Genomic DNA, 19,818 nt, shown 5'->3' with positions numbered 1-19,818 from the left:
CTAATGTATACATAAAGTCAGTACTAATGTATACATAAAGTCAGTACTAACATATACATGAAGTCAGTACTAATGTATACATGAAGTCAGTACTAACATATACATGAAGTCAGTACTAATGTATACATGAAGTCAGTACTAATGTATACATGAAGTCAGTACTAATATATACATGAAGTCAGTACTAACGTATACATGAAGTCAGTACTAATGTATACATGAAGTCAGTACTAACGTATACATGAATACATAAAGTCAGTACTAATGGGTTATTGCAAAAAGGGGACCCTGTGGATTGTCCGGATAGTCAATGTGTAATCATTTTGTAGTCATCATTAACAGTTTTGTGGATTTGTTTCACTAATCCTGCAGAAGTTTAAATCCTGCAAAGATTAAATAATTTTTTGTGCCATTGTCTGAGTGAGCATGAGGAAAACAACAGCACCAGAGGGCGTTGATGGTTAGAAGCTGTAGTGAAGCTAGCAAAGACAGACTTTTGGTTTCAATTCAGCGATGGATGGCCAAAGAGATCTGCATGGTTAGTTCTTTATTCAAAACAGCAATGTCTCTAAATTAAACACTGGTTTGGATTGAATTTGAAATATGTTTGCAGGTCGATACATTTTTTGTGAAACTGATGTCTCCATATTACCCAGGTCTATGATAAAAGCCACTGATGAATCGTCTACATGGTGATGCCCCATATTAGATATTGGGAGATTGCCTCCCCTCCACAATGTTATGCCAGACCACCAACCACCTTTGGCATTTGGAGGGAACTAGGCAGATATAGTTCATTCAAAAAGAAATGAACCATTTAGCCATGTTGTTAGTCTCTATAGCTTATATTAGAGCATAGTGATTACAGTAAATCAGCTTATTGTTTTAAGAATTCAAGGTGGAATGAGTGTGTGAGTGTGTGTGTGCGCACCTGCTTGTGTGTGTGAGTGTGTACATTATGAAGTTCAAATGGAAGGTTGTCGATTAATAATTAACATGAGTAAATGCCTGTGGATAGGTAAACAAACTAATTATACCCTAGAAATAAAGATGATGTATTAATCTCCCTTTACAGCAAAGTGCTTTTGAAAAATAGAAAGAAGCTATCGGAGGTGTTGAGGTGTGCTACGTTTCCCTACAGTGGGGGCTGCTTTCAGAGAGAGTATGTGCTTCTATAGTGTGTATCTGTCAGAGCAGTTTAGTTAGGGCATGCAGAAAGATTATGGTGTTGATATTATAAGTCATAAAGACACTTGTTTTGTATATATTATCTTTAATTAAGATCTGAATCTTGATTGCACAGCAATGAAATGAACCAGATCAGTGAATGTGTGTGTCTGGTTGAGCAACAATATAGCAGTGCCTGCTAAAATGGAAGTGTCTTGTGTGAAAATCGTCAAATGACCTAGGAGCAGTTTTTGAGAGGAAGGAAACTTGGGAGCATTAAGTTTTGCTTGATGACTGAAAAATAAATAAACTGCTGCACATCTGATAATTTATTTCAGTCTGAAGAAACCTTCCATTGTGGTGGTTTAGGTGACATTAAAATAAGTGGTTTAGAAAACAACGTAATCAGCTATTGGAATATCTCTAACAAATCTGTGTTTCAAAGCCAATTATTAACTCTCAACATTTTTCTTTAATTATGTCTTTGGCTCAATTAATTTCTCAGATCAACCAGACAAAACCAATCAGATGGTTCACATATTTTTTGCAGCAGGGGTGTCTGTTCAAACTGAGACTCTACATTGTACAGGTTTGTGATTGATTTAACCAAACCTTTTATGAGTTTGCGACAGAATGTGAATTGATGCATTTCATATATTCTCTCTCAGTTTGTGACCATACTTAGAGATACGTATAGATCCTAATACAGGTTTTTTGGTTTACAAAATGATTCAAAAGCATGACACTTAATTTGACTGCAATCTGTGAACAAATGTAAAAGTGTTTTTTGAAATATATATCCTATCCCCTCCCGTTTAGGGTTCTACCCTTGGGTTCTTAAATCTTTGCACTGGCTTTTTAAAACGTTTTTAAAGTGGTGCTTTTAGTCTGTAAATCACTGAATTGTTTAGACCCCTGAATACATTTCTGATATGTTTGATTATAAAACAAGCAGGGCTCTTAGATCCATGAACTCTGGTCAGCTAGTAGAGCCCAGAGTCCAAACTAAACATGGTGAAGCTGCGTTAAGCAGTTATGCTGCATACAACTGGAATAAACTACCAGAAGATCTTAAACGTGCCCCAAACTTATACATTTTTAAATCCAGGTTAAAAACACTTCTCTTTTCACGCGCCTATGACAGAGCACTTAAACTTAACCACACTGTAAGCCTTACAGCTTTTATAGCTTCCTCATGGAATCTACTAAGGAATCTACAAGTTATCTTTTTATTTTGTTTTTATTCTATTTCTATTTTCTTATTCTATGTAAAGCATATTGAATTGCCTATTTGATGTTTTTATTCTAGTATTTGTTTTTATTCAATTGTATTTTTATATTTGTATATTTCTTTGTAAAGCACATTGATTTGCTTCTATGTATGTATTGTGCTATATGAATAAACTTGCTGGCTATACAATCCAGTACCATTTGTGAGCGTATGTATGTGTAAGTGAGTTTGCATCTGCCCATGCTTTCAACGACAGGATAGGGGTGACAGTGGCATGTAGGATGGTTAAAGATCTCTCCACAAACCAAACCTACGCATTTCACTGTCACACTGGAGAAGTATGTGTCTCACTGAGTTTCCACTGAAATTGTTGCATGTTTATTGTTTTCTGACTTTGCCTTTGAGGTGGTGGCAGTGCATCAGTACAGAGTCACGGTGGGCTTTACTCAAATGTAGCATTAAGCCAGATACCAAGCTACACTTAGCCAGTACTCTCAGCCTGGCAGTCTCAGCCTCCCTCCCTTCCTCTCTTTCACAATCTCACCTCTTCTCTGAATCTCTCCTGTCAGTATATGAGGTCACATCTAAATGATTACTAAAGAACTGGACAAGCAAGAATCTGACAGCATGGTTCTGTTCTGACCGCTGGCATCTACCGCTGTGCGGGTCTCTCTACTCCCATCCACACAGCACAGCTCCAGCCTGCCCATGGGCAGCCAGCCACCAAGGCAGCCTCCCTTCCCCCTCCTCATCCAAAAGCCTAATCAATAGCTTAGCTAGCTGGTCGCCATTGCTGATGTGCTGGCAATGCACTGTCCATCTGTGTTTCTGTGTTTCTCTCCTATTTCTCCCATCTCTCCCGCACTTCTGACCATCTGTTAATGTCCCTGCTCTTCGCTTTTGTTTCCTACATGTTTATCGCAAAGACAGAGTTAGAACCATTCATGAATGTTCCATGTGTACATCAATTGTTAATGTCTTGGAGGCAATCATCAGGGCTTTGTGAGATTCCACAGACCTCTACGTAAATCTGATGACCTTGATGAGTCAATCAGTACTGCTATCATTTGAAAACCTCCAGCACTTTGCACTCGCTCCATGCTTTATACATTTAAAACCAATGAATTCCCCCACTTAACCAATCATGCTGTTCATCTTGACAGGCCATATTGTGCCTAATGGGCAATTCCATGGTAACAGAATGATACCGACGCTCAGATTTTTCACCTCACTAAATGTATGCCAAACATAAACAATGATTGCAAAGGTAAACACAATACATTTCTATGGAAAGGACTACATTCAAAGGTTTCCATAGCAGATTGTATGAAATGAAGACAGCATTTCGAAATAGAACACAGGAATGCATAGTCATGGTTATGTTATGTTCACATTGTGATGTTTCCTGTATCGCTACCCAAAGATAGAACGATATAATAACCTAATTTGCATGTCCATTATTCTCCTCATGAGGTATATGAAAACCTCATAAAGATATGTGGGTTTTTCTAGGAGAATGATGACATAAGGCAATATTTCTTGTGCTTACAGAAGTGAAAATAAATAAAGATATATAAATCTTACTATTTGTTGGCAAGACTTGTAACATAAATATGATTATGTTATTCAGTGTTCCAAACTATTTTGAAGATACCATTTCCATGTTTTATTCATTCATTATTTTTACCATAAATCAAAGCATTTGCTCATATCTAATTTGAGAATAGAAGTATATAACACATGCATTAATGTCTTAACAACATAGGCTCTCAGCTTACAAAACTGAATTGATGGGCTCTAATGAACTTCAGATTTAGGGGACCATACTGTAATTCATTGCTGATGTAAATTGCATAATGGCCTTAATGAATGTCTCCTCATCTCTGAGCAGTCCATAAATAAGGTCATTTAAGGCTTTTCTTGAAATTTCTTCACAGGATAATAACCGATTCAGTTTATAGATGTTTAGATAGTGCAACACACAGTACTTGCATTGAACTCTTATCTTGCTTTCAGTTTCTTTATAATTGATGAATGCCTGTGAGACTTTTAAAACTGGGCATGAAAAGCCCTTCCATAATCAGAGGTCAGAAACAGAACCCCTTTGTCTCCTACGTAAAGGTTTAATAGAACACTACTGGTATGTTCTAATGCCTCACTTGTGTCCAGAAGCATTAAGTGTATCATAGGTGTGTTTTTTTCCTTCTTCTTTCAATCATTGTTTTGCTCATAACATGAAGCGTGACTGATTGCCTGTGTACCCCCAGGCTCATTGTGTGCTGTTAATAGTTTGTAGTGTGAGCTGTGCTGACTGCGCTTGCTTCCTGTGTGTGTGGAACACGCTTTGTTCCGGCAGTGGAGCAGGGAGCTCCGTGAGGGCACGCAGGCCCTGCTGTAGTGCTCCGCACATGCGGGCGTCAGCACTGCGAACCCGGGGAAGCGGCACGGTGCAGCGCGGCCGCCGAGGGGTTAAATGTTTCACCACCCCCACCCGGTAGCGCTGACTTCTCTTTGGTGCTGTTGCGGATATACCTCGCGGAGAAAATACGTAGGAATAGGGCGAGGTTGGAGAGATAGCAGGTGGCGGGAGAGACATATTTCTCCTCCTCTGCGTTTGTTACGAGATCTTCAGGGGATGAGCGTGTCAATGCATTCCTTGTCTGCACCTAATGGGGAGCACTGCTGGCTGGAATGTTTTTGAGGGATAACGCCGGAGGTGCCCTGTACTGACCCCTGCGCTGCCCGCTCCCGCCCATAACCCCTCCCCCTGGTTTTAGCCAGATTCCTGGGCCCGAGGCAGTGACTGTTAATGCTTAAGTCCTTCAGCGGCTGAAACTTGATACTGAGAGCACAGAGGTGCAGCAGAGTCTGCTAAGCACCACTTTAATCACACAAAATCAGGTCAGCCTGTTTATGTCCTTTATCTGTTGTTCTCTCCCCTTTACGAACCGCACCACTAAAGATCTCACTCCGGAGTCATCTGCAAGCTAAACTGTTAATTGACAGAGTCGGCTTAACAGTAACTCAGTAGTAACTGAAGTAGAGAAATATGTGCGTCAGGGTAGAAAAGCATTTCTGTGTTCACTAACGCAAGGTAGAGGGGAGAATGTCTCGTTCTAGTCAAGAAAATAGCTACATACCAGCGCTGCCTTTTCCTGCCTCGAGGCCATGTTTTATTTCGTGGCCACTGGCGCTCAGATTAGAGACGCAGAAAACTTATCATTGGTGGAAACATGAAATAAACGGAAAATATAAACGAGCTGCAAGAGACTTAAATTGAAAGACTGCATTAGATGACTTTGGGGTAATAACCCTATTTGTACAGTTGTAGGATGAGCATCATGGTAGTTTTGGTTTGTTTATATGCTAGGCCTGATCCTTCTCAGAGGGGTTTTCTTTTTTAAGAAATGGTGATTTGCAACAATAGGCATTTTAATCTTAGACATTTTCCAAAAATAACAGCTGTAATATGAGAAATAGGGATAGACTGATAGATGTTCATTCAACACACAAACAGTATACCTGTCATTGCGATGTAAATAAATGACGGGTATACTGGTTGCTCATCAATCAGCATTCTCCTGATTGATGAGCACCCTTGTCTCCTGTCTCTACATTTCAGCACCAGCACAAACATTTCCAGTTTGCTAGGGCTGGCCTGTAACTATAGCCCACTATAGGCAATTGGTTGAGGTATTGACAGCAGAAAGGCTAAGGCCATTTCAATAAATCCATAACTAGACTAATAAATAGTTTAAAAAGAGATAGCCTACCCTTTGCTGCCTGTCATGTTCTATTAGGCATAAATGAGTTGATTACTTTTTCAACAGTGATTATTATCCAACAATATAGGTAAGGTTATGGCCAACAATTTAGCTCCCAAATTTGAATGCATTGAATCATTACTGTTTCAAATGTGAAGCGTCAGCCACAGAATTGATAATAGGATTGTTACATGTGGATATAAGGAACAGATTTAATTTTAGATACTGATAGAAATGAAGAGGCAAGTTCATGTTCATTCTAGTAGTAGGCGTTTGACTAGCGCTTTAATAAACTGTCCAACTGTCAACTCAGTGGCCTCTTCTGCCATTGGGGATGTGCTGCCAAAACGGGGATGTGCTGCCAAAATGTTTTAAAGGTGCCCTATGCAAATTAACACCACATAACGGCAGTGAGTTGTATATCAGTTCCATAACTATAACTATTAGGATCTGACATTACTAACTACAAACATCCTGACCGGTTTGAAGCAGTGTCACCTCCAACCGTTGACGCTGGCACAATGAGCACAGACTTTTCTTTCAGATGGGGTACAAGTGGATGGGCCATTTCCATAACTACAGAACACAGAATAAACAAAGTGGATTTATGCTTCTGCACTTGGCAGAATAATATAAACAATTTGTCCAAGTAAAATACTGCATATTTTCCCTCAATTTGTGGGTTGCATATATAATACGTAGGGAACTCCCAACACTCATAGAGATTCTGCACGCTCGAAAGACTCGTACCAAACTTTGAATACATAAACATCAAAGTCGAGTATGATATTTGTATGATATTTATTAGCCAGACTTTACACTGTGCTGGATTTGTATAAATAAAGTGGACATAACCAACAATGGAATGATATGCCACCCTTGCATTTCAACTTGCCACCCTTCTGCCACCCCCTCTATGGCTTTTGATAGTACTTTTTTGAGTTATTACTTGAAATATTGAGCACATAATGAAATGTATTTCACTAGCTCAATTGTAAACTGTAGTCCTTGCCTTTCATAAAGTTTTGGTTGTGCCAAGCAACGAAAAGCAACGCACAAGTTGAAATGATTAAACTCAAGCAGAACTCCAAATGCACAGGAGCTGAGTACTGCAACGCAAACGTAACTGGACTTTTGCTCTGTTGGCGCCTCGTTCACAAATAGAGCATCAATCCATAAATGTTTATGCATGCATCGTCAAATGGTCTTTTTGCTACAGAAGTTCATATTTGACGCTTTGCTGCTTCAAAATTGAAGCATACATTTGATCAATTCAACACACAGAACACACATATGCAATGCATGCTGCAATGCATGCTGCAAGGCAAGCGCAGCGTTCCTCCAGAGATAAATGAACCTCCAGTGTTTCAGAGCACATTGATGCTGCAGATGTGATCGAGGCTTAGGAATTTCATCGTAATAACATAGCCAAATCAAACCCTGCTTTAGATGAACTGATGAGACTGACGAAGGTGGATCACCAATAGAGTGATTTTATTTACACTGCCCTGCTCTACACTGCCTGAACACACACACACATATACACACACACACACACACACACACACACACACACACACACACACACACACACTGAACTTCACTGATACTAGGCTTGACGAATATCTAGAGGAGTGTCTTCAATCAAATGCTTTGATGTGTGATCTTCCGCTGTCTCTCTACCTCTCTTCTCTCCAGAAGTCAAATGTCACCAGGTCAGGGGAAGAGGAAAGCTCTCCAGTTATGTTGCTGCGAGAGCACGAAAATTAAAGAGAGCAGCAGATAGAATGATGAAAAACCAACAGCCTCTCGGGACCTTGGACATGATGTTCACTCTCTTTTACTCTCCAACTTCAAAAGGCAACGCGCGTGTCCCTGAAAGGCGGACATTCCCGAACATTGCTTGTTGCATTTTTCTATTGATAATGAGAGTCTTTGTTTTGAAGCTATTCAAGGTGATGCCGTTGAGTTGGTGAGCTGTGTCGGTGTCTTTACTTACCTTTCTGTGCTAGCAGCCTTTGGGGCACAGGCGAGACACATAGTCAGAATTTCATTGAATCTCTGGCAGGTCACAGGGACTTTCTGGGTGACAGTCACGTACATCGCTGTCTCCCAGCCCTTGGCACCGATGACTGAACTTGTAGAAGGCAACAAGTACCGTTTCTAACAAAGGCAGAACGAGGTGTTATTGGATGCGTCTTTATCTCAAGAAAAATGGCGATGCGGATTGTCAGCAGCATAGCCAGGCAGTGAAGTGGCTTATAGTGGGGCTTGAAGTAATCCGTCAGTGCCTGAGTGTCTCATTGGATGGAAGTCTAAGTTTATTGCATCGATAGTAGCAATGGTAGCTACGTTTATTGAAAAGATTGACCAGGCTTCCGCCTCGACATTCACATGGCTGTCAATTCTCTGGTGTGTGTGGATAGTTTCTTTTCTCTGCATGCGGTTGAATGTTAAAGAATGCTCAGGAGACATTGCTCTAACCCAGGGTTGTTTGCTCATTAGCACTGTGTGTATTTTCTGTCTAGTTGTTTGCTCACTCGTGAGTAATGTGGGCATTTGTGTTTGTTTCTGTAGGTGTAACGTGTGTGTTTTTGTGTCGTTCGTGCAGGTGTGACATCTGGAGCCGAGCTCTCCTTCACCCTGGAGCCCAGTGACATCATTGCGGTGCAGGAGCAGCCCCTCATGCTCCACTGTCAGGTGGACGGAATCCCACCAATCACCACGCAGTGGAGGAGGAACGGAATTCCCCTGGCGGACAACCAATACTACACCATGTTCTACAATGGTTCTCTGCTGATCAGACGCTTCCAGAAGACCAAGTCCAACAGCTCCACCGACGAGGGAGACTATGAGTGCATGGCCCAGAATTCCTTTGGTCTGGTGGTGAGCCGCAAGGCCAGGGTGCAGGCTGCCAGTAAGTGTCCCTGTAATCACCTTTCTACAAGGCTTGTTTTTGCCGTGGTATTAGCGTTTTATTTCAAAGCGTCCTTACCGACGTTGGGGAATAGAGTTGTTTATGGATTGTTAGAAAGGAGGACACAGTGAATACAATGTTGGTTCAGATTGCGTTGTTTTTTGCCATCGTTGTCGTGAGGTGGTGAACTCTGACATTGGGCTTGTCAACCCGTGTCTTCATTTCTTATGTAACCAGCCCTTGCCGTATAACAAGTACCTTCACAGTGAGAAAAAACAGCATGCCGCTCCATTTACCAAGATTTAATATTGGAGCCAAATTATTTTTGGATGAGCCAAATATGGGGGACTTAGGCAGCCAAGGAGATGGATGGTTTGACAAAGGAGTCTTTTTTCCTCAGGTACATTAGCATATTGGATTTTCCCTTCCCTTTGTGTAATGTTGCATGCCCCTAGTAATAATTCAGACTTAATCTGCGCCTTTCTCTGGATTTTACTTTTTGCCAGCCTTCATGCTGGGCGTACACATTGCAATAAGCTCAACGCATTGCACTCTAGCTGGTTGCCGGCACCAAGCTACATGTTCTGCGGTCTGCTCTAGCCTCAAAGCTCTTACTGGAATTCACTGGAGTTCCACATCAAGTGCTAAGCGGGGAACCGTGACATAGTGATAACATTCTTATAATCAGACTCTTTGGTCGAGAGTCACTCAGGGCAGCTTCTCTCTCATTTAGTTTCTTTTTCTCAACATTTCTATTTTTTCCCTCCTGTTCTTTATCTCTCCCTGGCGTTCGCCATCCCCACGTCCTATAAGCCCCCCTACAGGACCAGACGTTGCTGGTGTTTGGAGAGAGACATAACACAGCAGTCTGCTGAACAATGCCCCATCCAGTCCCTCCACATTCTGATAGTGTAGCTACGTTGACTGCACACAGCATGTACGGATAACGCTCTAAACAGACGGATATTGAAGTGTCAAGACAGCATTTGAAATGGAGGAGGAACAAGGAGGCCATGGTCAGTTGAATAAATACAGGCCAGGGAAAGTACGGCCTACATGGTTTTGTTATGCTCAATGTGAATTTGTGCTGCGAGTCATTTGTTGCTTTCATTTTTTGCCTCTTTCTTTTCTTTGGTTCCAAAGAAGCTCAGGACATGGCTCATTGTAATTTGTCAGTGACATGAGCTATAAGAGAACTGATTGTGTCTAAAGTAGCATAGGTGCAGTAATTAATGAGGTCTCAATGCTTGTCTTACAGTCAGTGGCCTTACAGTCAGAATAATCTATGTATGGAACTCTGTACTTATATAGTTAATTATGGTGTTCCAGTGCTCTTTTGCTGTACAGCGATTGAGAACAATAGGCAAACCCATGTGTGTGGAGAAAAAAGCTTCCTTTATCAGCAACCTTATACTAAAAAACAATAGGTGAAGTGAATGGGCAATATAAAAAATATGTTGTGTATGCACACAAACACGCATACATCCACACAGGCCCTTGCCAACCAAACAGTATATCAAATGCCCCGACAGACACTCCCTCCAGAGGTCATGTGGAGATGTGGAAGCAGGCAGAGCCTTTTGTTATACTGTAAAGTTAAGTATTTCTGAACGCTCATTTGGCCTGTGTTGAGTTACACACAAACAGACAAAGGCTGGCAGAGGGCTGAGATTCCTGCTCTGTGTGTAGACAGCTCTCTGCTGGGCTGTTGTGTCCACGCCGCCTCACCTCTCGCTGGGACCAAGGTGGCTGAGTGGTCTGGGGAGGCCCTCGCATCTCGCAGACCGCAGGGAAAGAAAACATCCTCGCACATTGGCGCCGCCAGACACAAGAAACCTTTTAAAACCTCCTCAGGGAGCCTTTCTTTCAAAGGTCAGCCCATAGTTACCGTTTTAGCACCTCTGCTTTTACATGAGGCAAAATCCTGGAAATGGCTATTCATTGAATTATTATTTGAGAATTAATGTTCTGAGGGTGGAGAATGGAAAACCAGAGGGATTGAAAATCTATACCGGTTAATAAGGTGACTGATTGCTCCGCTCATGAAGAGTGTGCCTTTAGCAGGTAGAAATATGGAATAATTTATTTCAACAGTGTTGTATATTAGTGTAGAATGCAATAGACATGTTTTGATTTTCAATGTTATTTTTACCGATCTGATTAGTTAAAATTCTGTAGCAATACAGTTTCATTTAATTGCATTAAGTGTGAGTTTGACCCTGCTGATTTTGTGTATAGATAAAGTCTTTGAAAAGAGAACACGTCTAAATGTGATTTTTCATTGCTGAGTAGGTTTACCGTTATTAGGTCTACAGGTGTGATTACAAGGACTGTTTCATATCCAGCGATACAATGAATGAATGCCACAATACATCTACTCATGAGTAGATCCATGCCTGGTCAGTCCTGTTCTCGCTGAATGTGCTTCACAAAACTCTGAGAATTGTATTGTTGACAGGTTCTTTGTTTTTCTCTGTCTCAAGTTCAAGCTCATTGCCACGGGGGGTGGAGATTTCTTCGGCCACCGGCTGCTCCTAAAAAGATAATAGGGTGTTCTTCTCTCCCTTTTGATTCTTCAGGGTCACTTCAGTGGATGACCTTTGCCTCGTGACTCATTGATTAAAGCTTAAGGATTAATGATGGCATGGAGGTCACATTCTGACCCCATGGTCTTTGACCTCTCAGGAAGGGGGTGTTGAGTGTGGGCCCTGTTTTAATGAAGCATGTGGTATTTATTTGCTTCTGCTGGGGAAAACCTGCATGCCTATATAGCCTAGCATACGAGAGTAAATATGGCCCCTTCTCTGGTCTGACGAATCAGGTCTGGTCTATCCTGGCCTCCAAAACCTATATGTCTGTGCGTGTGTGTGTGTGTTTGATTGTTGGGGGGGTTGACGTGAGGATTTTGGGCTCAGGGGATGTATGTGTAGAGTGACATAAAGGTGCTCAGGGCACAGCCTCCCCCTTAATGAATGGTGTCTTTGTTAACCGAGCAGTCTGCCGCAGAGGAGGAAGCCATCCCGATGAACAAGGACATCTAGTGAACGGTCCAATGGGCACCTCAGGAATGGTTTTAAGTCTCATGTTGCCCATTGTGGTGTGCTTGGACCTTTTTGTTTCCTTGGGAAAATAGTGGTTAAAGCATAATCCTGTCTTATCTTTAACCTGGCGTCTGTAAAAGTATCTGGGTGGACTGTCACACGGAGGGGCTTGGAAACCCGAATCAACGGTCCTGTGACAGCATTGATGACCCGCTGGAGATGGAGTTTGATCTGAGTCACAAACAGTCCACACTGGCTGTTGTTATCACATAAAGCAAAATCCATATTTCAATCTTCAGAAGGCCTAGTCCTTGTTTTATTTTTAGACCATCCTGTAGTCGCCTTTGTTCTTTTCTTCTTTAGAAAGAGGCTGTGATGGGCTTAAGTGATTCACTGCTGGATCTAGAGCAGTAGGCATCAAGCCCGGCTCACCCCTACTGAGGAGGAGTAAATGAGATATGAAGACAACTCCGCTTTCGTCCAGGAACAGGAGAGAGGTGACGGAGGCGAGTCAACTCTCACAGCTTCCTTCTCTCAGAGTTGGAACCAGATATTGGATGAGCTGTGGGCTCGCTGTTATGGCCTGTCAGTGTGTACTCCTCTCACCAACCCAGAGGGGAACTGTGGATGGAATGATCATAGGTGGAGTGATACTATGATCACATGTTTCACTTACATTTTAATGCCTGTACTTGAGTTTCTAGGCTGCACTTTTTGTAACGGCCATCAAAACTGATGGAAGGTCAAAAATACAGTTAGGATAAATGTAATAGTTGTGCAGTTGAGTAAGATGATGAACTCGATATTGACACAAAAAAACATTCTGTAAGAAGAGAAATTAATGAAAAAGATTCAATTGAACGTCAGATTTATAATATTTTCTTCTTTGAAATGACACACCCCAACACTTTAAACCCATATTTTAAACCCTTTTGTATGTTTTGTTATTATTTTGAGTTAAAAATGTTTCAAATAAACATCTATTGTTCATATAATGTATATAAATAGTCAACATGTAATAAATTTGCAGGAATTGACTAGCCCTTCTATGGTGCTACCCCAAAGGGAATTTGGAAATGCCATCTAAATTATTCCATGATTGACCATGGTTTGTACCCAAAGACGTGCAACATTATTATTTATGACTCATACTAAACACAAGGCAGAAACGTCTTATACTATAAAAACACCCAAACATTGTGAAAATCAACTAACAATGTCGTTTTAGAATAAATTAATAAATACTGTATTTCCTAATAGAGGAAAGATGAAAAAAACAGTAAAATTGCAGAACATTTTGGATTTTCCTTGAGGGTTTTGATTTTGTGACTGGCGAGTTTGTCTACATTATTATCTAATCAAGCATCAATAGTTTTCTATCCCACAAAGGAGAACACTTACTGTAAGAAGCCAACTTTTTCTCCTTTATTTTCATTAGGTTCTGTTTAATCCCCATTGATATATTGTATTGGTTCCGATTAACACAGGGCTCTAATCTTTGAATATTTTTGAAATCGCTTTAAATTGTTTTCCCAATGGGAATGTTAAGAGAAAAGGGCGTCCTTTATTGTGTGAATATCGTCCGTTTCTATTCTGAAAGCAATCATTGAAGGAGAAACTGTTTGACCAATGATCCACTTCTGAAATACAGCCAACTGATGGCAACAAATGTGTTCATTTTCTGATGGCTTGTCTAAGTACTTGAAGGTAATCTGAAGGTAAAAAGAATATGTGTGAAAGTTAAGTGGCTATGAAGGAACACCAAATGGCAGGGAGTGCTGGGTAATGCAGGCCTCTCGTAGGGAAAGTGCTAATAGACAAACTCCAGAAGGGGCGTTTAAACAGAGTAGAGAAGCTCCATCCATTCAGCTCTCCTTTTATCCTTTTAGAGCCCACCAGTAGAGAAGTACATTTGGGACTGGAAGGGAACAGAGCCCTTTTTTGCTTCTCCTTTAAAGAGTGATGGCGTAGATCTGTTGCTCAAGACTACTGAAGATCAAAGGCTATTTCTTTTTTTTTGTCTCATGTGTTTGTCTGCTTCAGGGCTCATGCTCAATTTGTACCAACAGGCTAATTTGTGCCGCTGTTACAGCCTCCTTCCCTGCACCCCGGCAGGCCCGGTGGCAGGCAGGCAGGCCCGGTGGCAGGCAGGCAGGCCCGGTGGCAGGCAGGCCCGGTGGCAAGCAGGCAGGCCCGGTGGCAGGCAGGCAGGCCCGGTGGCAGGCAGGCCCGGTGGCAAGCAGGCAGGCCCGGTGACAGGCAGGCAGGCCCGGTGACAGGCAGGCAGGCCCGGTGACAGGCAGGCAGGCCCGGTGACAGGCAGGCAGGCCCGGTGGCAAGCAGGCAGGCCCGGTGACAGGCAGGCAGGCCCGGTGACAGGCAGGCAGGCCCGGTGACAGGCAGGCAGGCCCGGTGACAGGCAGGCAGGCCCGGTGACAGGCAGGCAGGCACTGCTGCCATGCAAATGGTTGGGTGATTAGTGAAAGCCTCTTTATAGGCCTCTTTGGATAAAATCCCCCTCCCGCCCAGTCCTCCAGCCCGTCCTCCATAAATGTCTTTTTTGCGTGTCTGCTCTGTGTGTGTGGGGTCTCTGCCGGGAGCTGGGGCAGCGTGGGCTCCCCGTTGGTCTGCTCAATCGGCACGCTGTCCAGGAAACACTTATTTTTCTAAATGTTATCTCTTTGATGGCTTTGCTTCTCTGCCTCACCCTCTCTACCTCATGGCTCTCATGGAGTTCCTCATTAGCTTGAGCTCTGGAAAGCTTCTCATCCTTTGAATGAATTACGTTGCCCAGTACAGTGGACTGGCCAGGCCAACCGTTTACTGACTGGTCTGTCTTTCTTGCCCTGCAAGGCCGTCACTAGGCAACTGGTCATAAAAGCCCCTGGTTACAAAATAGCTTTTAGGATCAATAGAAATGACAGGCTTTTGTCCCCTTTCTTATGCATTAATTGGAAGGAGTTTAAGCTTTGTTAAGTTCTAATGTATTTTTTCTGGAGCCCATTCAGGCTCTGAGTCTGTAATTGACCTGGGTAACCCTGAGGGATCAAGAGAAGCTTGGTGGAGTGTTGGGTGGAGACAAGAAGAGGCCAAACGTGAAGAGGGAATGTGAAAACAGACAATACTGTAGGTACAACTACATTAGGATGACTTGCGTGTGTGTTTTCTCTAACAGCATCCAAGACAGAACCATTGTGGAGAACCTCCACTTCTACCTGGTTTAGTGCTGCGTTTTCATTCTGTGATTTGCCATGGTGAACCAGGACACCAGCCCAACGCTTGGATGTTGAATGAGAGTTTAATAAAAGAGAAGATTGCAGGGGGCTGTCAAGGATAACGAGGACCAGAGAGCAGAGAGAGAGAGTGTGTATGGCTGGATGGTCGGCCCCTTGCTTGCCCAGTCTCCTGGCTGCTGTGAGCCAGTCGAGGCGGGAAGCAGAAAATCCAGCGCAAGGTTTGGCAGTGCAGGTATTTATGTAAAAATCATCTAACATCATGCTGTACCAGAGTCAGAGTAAATATTAAACTGATAAAAAAAACGAGGATAACCGAGCTGTGAAAACATACGAAGATGCCTACCTTCAGGACTCTGATTAAACTAAATCAGGGATTACGCAATATGACTGATAAAGTCTTATCAGCTTGGATGTGCTCATACAGTAGTCACTGATGTCCTTATCCCAAGTCGGTCATCATGTCATAACCCCAGGACACGGATGCTCACGTTAACCCCTAAGAGCAGGCAGTGATTTTGAGTTCAATCTACCAGAAAGCTCTATCTATCTACATATATATATATATATATATATATATAAGAGAGAGATTAATAAATTGGATTGTTTTTACTGCACTCATGTCTTCTGTAATTCCTATTCAGTATACAGAGAGGATTAATCTCTGATTAAATAGGTGACACACTTAACCAAAATGAAAGTCGTTTATTGATGTGGCCAAGCCATTACATCATTATTTATAGTGTGAAGCAAAGAGTTAGCTCTCTCTCACAGAAGCTGCTTGTGAAAAACTAGCAGTTTCTAAGCGGTGCTGTCATTTGTGTGAACTTCACTATCTCCTTCTCTCCGGAGGAGTGGTTTATGTAAGGAAGACTGGCATGCTAGGCAGCCACAGAGGTAAACGGAAAAAAATGTAATTACACAGTCAGAGACATCTAGGTAGGGGCGCTGTGGAGAGTGGTGGGTGTGTTGACACATTCTATTAGCTTTAAAGGGTTTTTCCAGGTATTGAGCGATGGTGTGTGTCTGTGTGTGGGTTTTCAGGCTTTGGACGGTGATTTGTGTGGGTGTAAGTGTTTTTATGTTTGCCAGGGTTTGTGTGCGTGCATGTGCGTGTGCGTGTGTGAATGGGGTTGTAACTAGTATGTGGAGATAATACTCTGTGCCAAAACCCCGCCACTTCACCCTGGCCTCCTGACTTGGCGAACGCTGAAGCACCAGCCTTCCATCACCGTCAGGTTTCCTTTGTCTGTAGGCTAAGCCCTACCCATAACCCATAACCCCCGAGTACCCCTCCATTCCCCCCACCCTTCCCCCAGGTCTTTGAGGCTACGCTGTTGCTACACTTCCCACTGACACCCAGCTCAGTGCCCGGGCTGAACAGGTCAGGAGGTGCGGCTCCATACACTGGGATTCCCTCTCTATGGATCTGCAGGGAAATCGCAGGGAAATCATTTTTGTTTCGTTTTTTTCACTTTTATTGGAAGCCTATTGACATTGGCATTCTATTGGCAGTGTTGCCAGATGGGGAGGTTACTAGCCTATAGTTAGACTACATACTTTTTTTAAAGAGTTTACAAGAAAAATTAAAATGACTGGTGAAACAATCAGATTAGGGTATGTACTGTCATCAAAAACATTATATACTAACAATATAAATATACTAACAATATAAATATATGAAAGTGAAAGCGCTCGATCATCGCAAGCAACAGAGCCAAGTACAGCTGAAGGAAGTCGAGAGAGGGAGATTAACGATGTGGCGTTAAGGCAAGGATGGAAAAAAACAAAACAACAAGGTTGTAATAAAGTGGATATAAAAAGTCTACACAGCCATGTGAAAATGTGAGGTTTTTGTAATGTAAAAGAATGAGACAAAGATAAATCAGGTCAGAACTTTTTCCACTTTTAATGTGACCTACAGTGGATATAAAATGTCTACACATCCCTGTTAAAATGCCAGGTTCTTGTGATGTAAAAGAATGAGACAAAGATAAATCATGTGAGACCTTTTTCCACTTTAACCTATAACGTGAACAATTCAATTGAAAAACAAACTGAAATCTTTGAGGGGGAAAAATATAAAATAAAAAACTGACAATAAACTGGTTGCATCAAGTGTGCACACCCTCTGGGGATGACTGTGGATGTGGCTGTGTTCAGAATTAACCAATCACATTCAAACTCATGTTAAATAGAAGTCACTACACACCTGCCATCATTTAAAGTGACTGATTAATCACAAATAAAGTTCAGCTGTTCTAGTAGGATATTCCTGACATTTTCTTAGTTGCATCTCAGGGCAAAAGCCTTGGTCCGCAGAGAGCTTCCAAAGCATCAGAGGGATCTCATTGTTGAAAGATATCAGTCAGGAGAAGGTTACAAAATACCTTTCAAAGCATTAGATATACCATGGAACACTGAAGACAGAAAATATGGCACAGCAGAGTCATTACCAAGAACTGGACGTCCCTCCAAAATTGATGAAAAGACAAGAAGAAAACTGGTCATGGAGGCTTCCAAGAGGCCTACAGCAACATTAAAGGAACTGCAGGAATTTCTGGCAAGTACTGGCTGTGTGCTACATGTGACATCAATGTCCCGTATTCTTCATATGAATGGGGTAGGGTGGCAAGACGGAAGCTTTTTCTTACAAAGAAAAACATCCAAGCACATCACCCAAAGAACACCATACCCACAGTGAAGCATGGTGGTGGCAGCATCATGCTTTGGGGCTGTTTTTCTTCAGCTGGGTCTTAGGGTGGAGGGAATTATGAACAGTTCCAAATAACAGGCAATTTTGGTACAAAACCTCCAGGCGTTCGTTAGAAAGCTTAGGATGAAGAGGAAGTTCACCTTTCAGCACGACAACGACCCAAAGTACACATCCAAATCCACAAAAGCATGGCTTCACCAGAAGAAGATTAATGTTTTGCAATGGCCCAGCCAGAGCCCAGACCTGAATCCAATTGAACATCTGTGGGGTGATCTGAAGAGGGCTGTGCACAGGAGATGTGCCATGCTAATAGACTCCTACCCTAAAATCAGGTGCTTTTATTACAATCAGGTGCTTCAACACAGTATTAGTTTAAGGGTGTGCACACTTATGCAACCAGGTTATTGTGAGTTTTTTATTTTTCCCCCTCAAAGATTTCAGTTTGTTTTTCAATTGAATTGTTAATGTTATAGGTCACATTAAAGGTGGAAACAAGTCTGACATGATTTATCTTTGTCTCATTCTTTTACATCACAAGAACCTGGCATTTTAACAGGGGTGTGTAGACTTTTTATATCCACTGTATATCTGTTGCGTTGTTTTATGCAAGTCGGATAAACAGAAACATAGCATAACAACCAAAATAGACAACAATAATATTGACTGTGATATATTATAAAACTGATGAGTGATTTTCATTTGTTCACGTTTCATGCTCTATGGAAAACAAATACCATTGTTAACGTGCAGAGTTAATTTCTCTGATAAATGGGATTAAACTGATGAAAACCATCTCACTGGCTAACAGACTTTCCTGTGGGATTTTCATTCAGTTGTTTGCTATACATTTATCTAAAGCCATTCCTTTAAATCTGGTGTAACTTCAATTAAATTTGTGTGGTTAGACTCATTAGCAAGTATGGAAAAAGGGTTCAGGATATTAGCATTAATGAAAGAAATACAGCTAAATGTAGGTGTGCATTTTTGTTCTCTGAACCAATTCGTAGATAAATACAATTCTCTGGCTTTGTGCATTACTTTAAAGTTTGAAAATGAAAACATAATTTTTAGGAATTATTTTTGGGAATCATTGATACCGCGTCCTCCTGGCTAAAGAGGAGAGGGACCATCCGGCTTGTTATCAGTACACAGTTCAAAAGCCAACATCTGTGATGGTATGGGGGTGCATTAGCGCATATGGAATGAGTGACTTGCACATCTGTGAAGGCACCATTAATGCTGAACAATATATACAGGTTTTGGAGCAACATATGCTGCCATCCAGACAACGTAATTTTCAGGAAAGACAATGTCAAACCACATTCTGCATATATTACAACAGCATAGCTCCGGGTGCTAAACTGGCCTGCCTGCAGTCCAGACCTGTCACCCTAATGAAAACATTTGCCCCTTTATGAAACGTAAAATATGACAAAGGAGACATTGTGTTGAGCAGCTGAAATTTTTTTCAAGCAAGAATGGGAATACATTTCCCTTTACATTTCCCCAAAACTAGAACAACTGCTCTCCTTAATTCCCAAACGCTTACAGGGTATTGTTAAAAGAAGAGGTGATGCAACACAGTGCCCACTTCTTTGAAATGTGTTGTTGGCATCAAATTCAAAATGGGCATGTGTTTTTCCAAAAACAATAACATTCCTCAGTGTCCACATTTGATGTGTTGTCTTTGTACTATTTTCTATTAAATATAGCGATAAATGATTTGTACAACATTACATTCTGTTTTTA

General features: G+C 41.9%; 1 protein-coding gene across 2 annotated transcripts in view; it reads left to right on the top strand.

Moving 5' to 3' along the window:
• Window positions 1-19,818, top strand: part of igdcc3 (immunoglobulin superfamily, DCC subclass, member 3) — an 85,491-nt gene that overhangs the window by 3,731 nt on the left and 61,942 nt on the right. For both annotated transcript variants that reach the window (XM_029124143.2, XM_029124145.2), the window contains exon 2: window positions 8,774-9,079. In XM_029124143.2, coding sequence (XP_028979976.2) covers window positions 8,774-9,079 — 306 coding nt within the window. The remainder of the gene's footprint in view (window positions 1-8,773; window positions 9,080-19,818) is intronic.

The sequence above is a fragment of the Esox lucius genome, chromosome 2, assembly GCF_011004845.1.
Source record: "Esox lucius isolate fEsoLuc1 chromosome 2, fEsoLuc1.pri, whole genome shotgun sequence".
Taxonomy (NCBI): Eukaryota; Metazoa; Chordata; class Actinopteri; order Esociformes; family Esocidae; genus Esox; species Esox lucius.
Note: the sequence above shows the minus strand (reverse complement) of the source record. Positions and strands in the feature narration are given on the sequence as shown.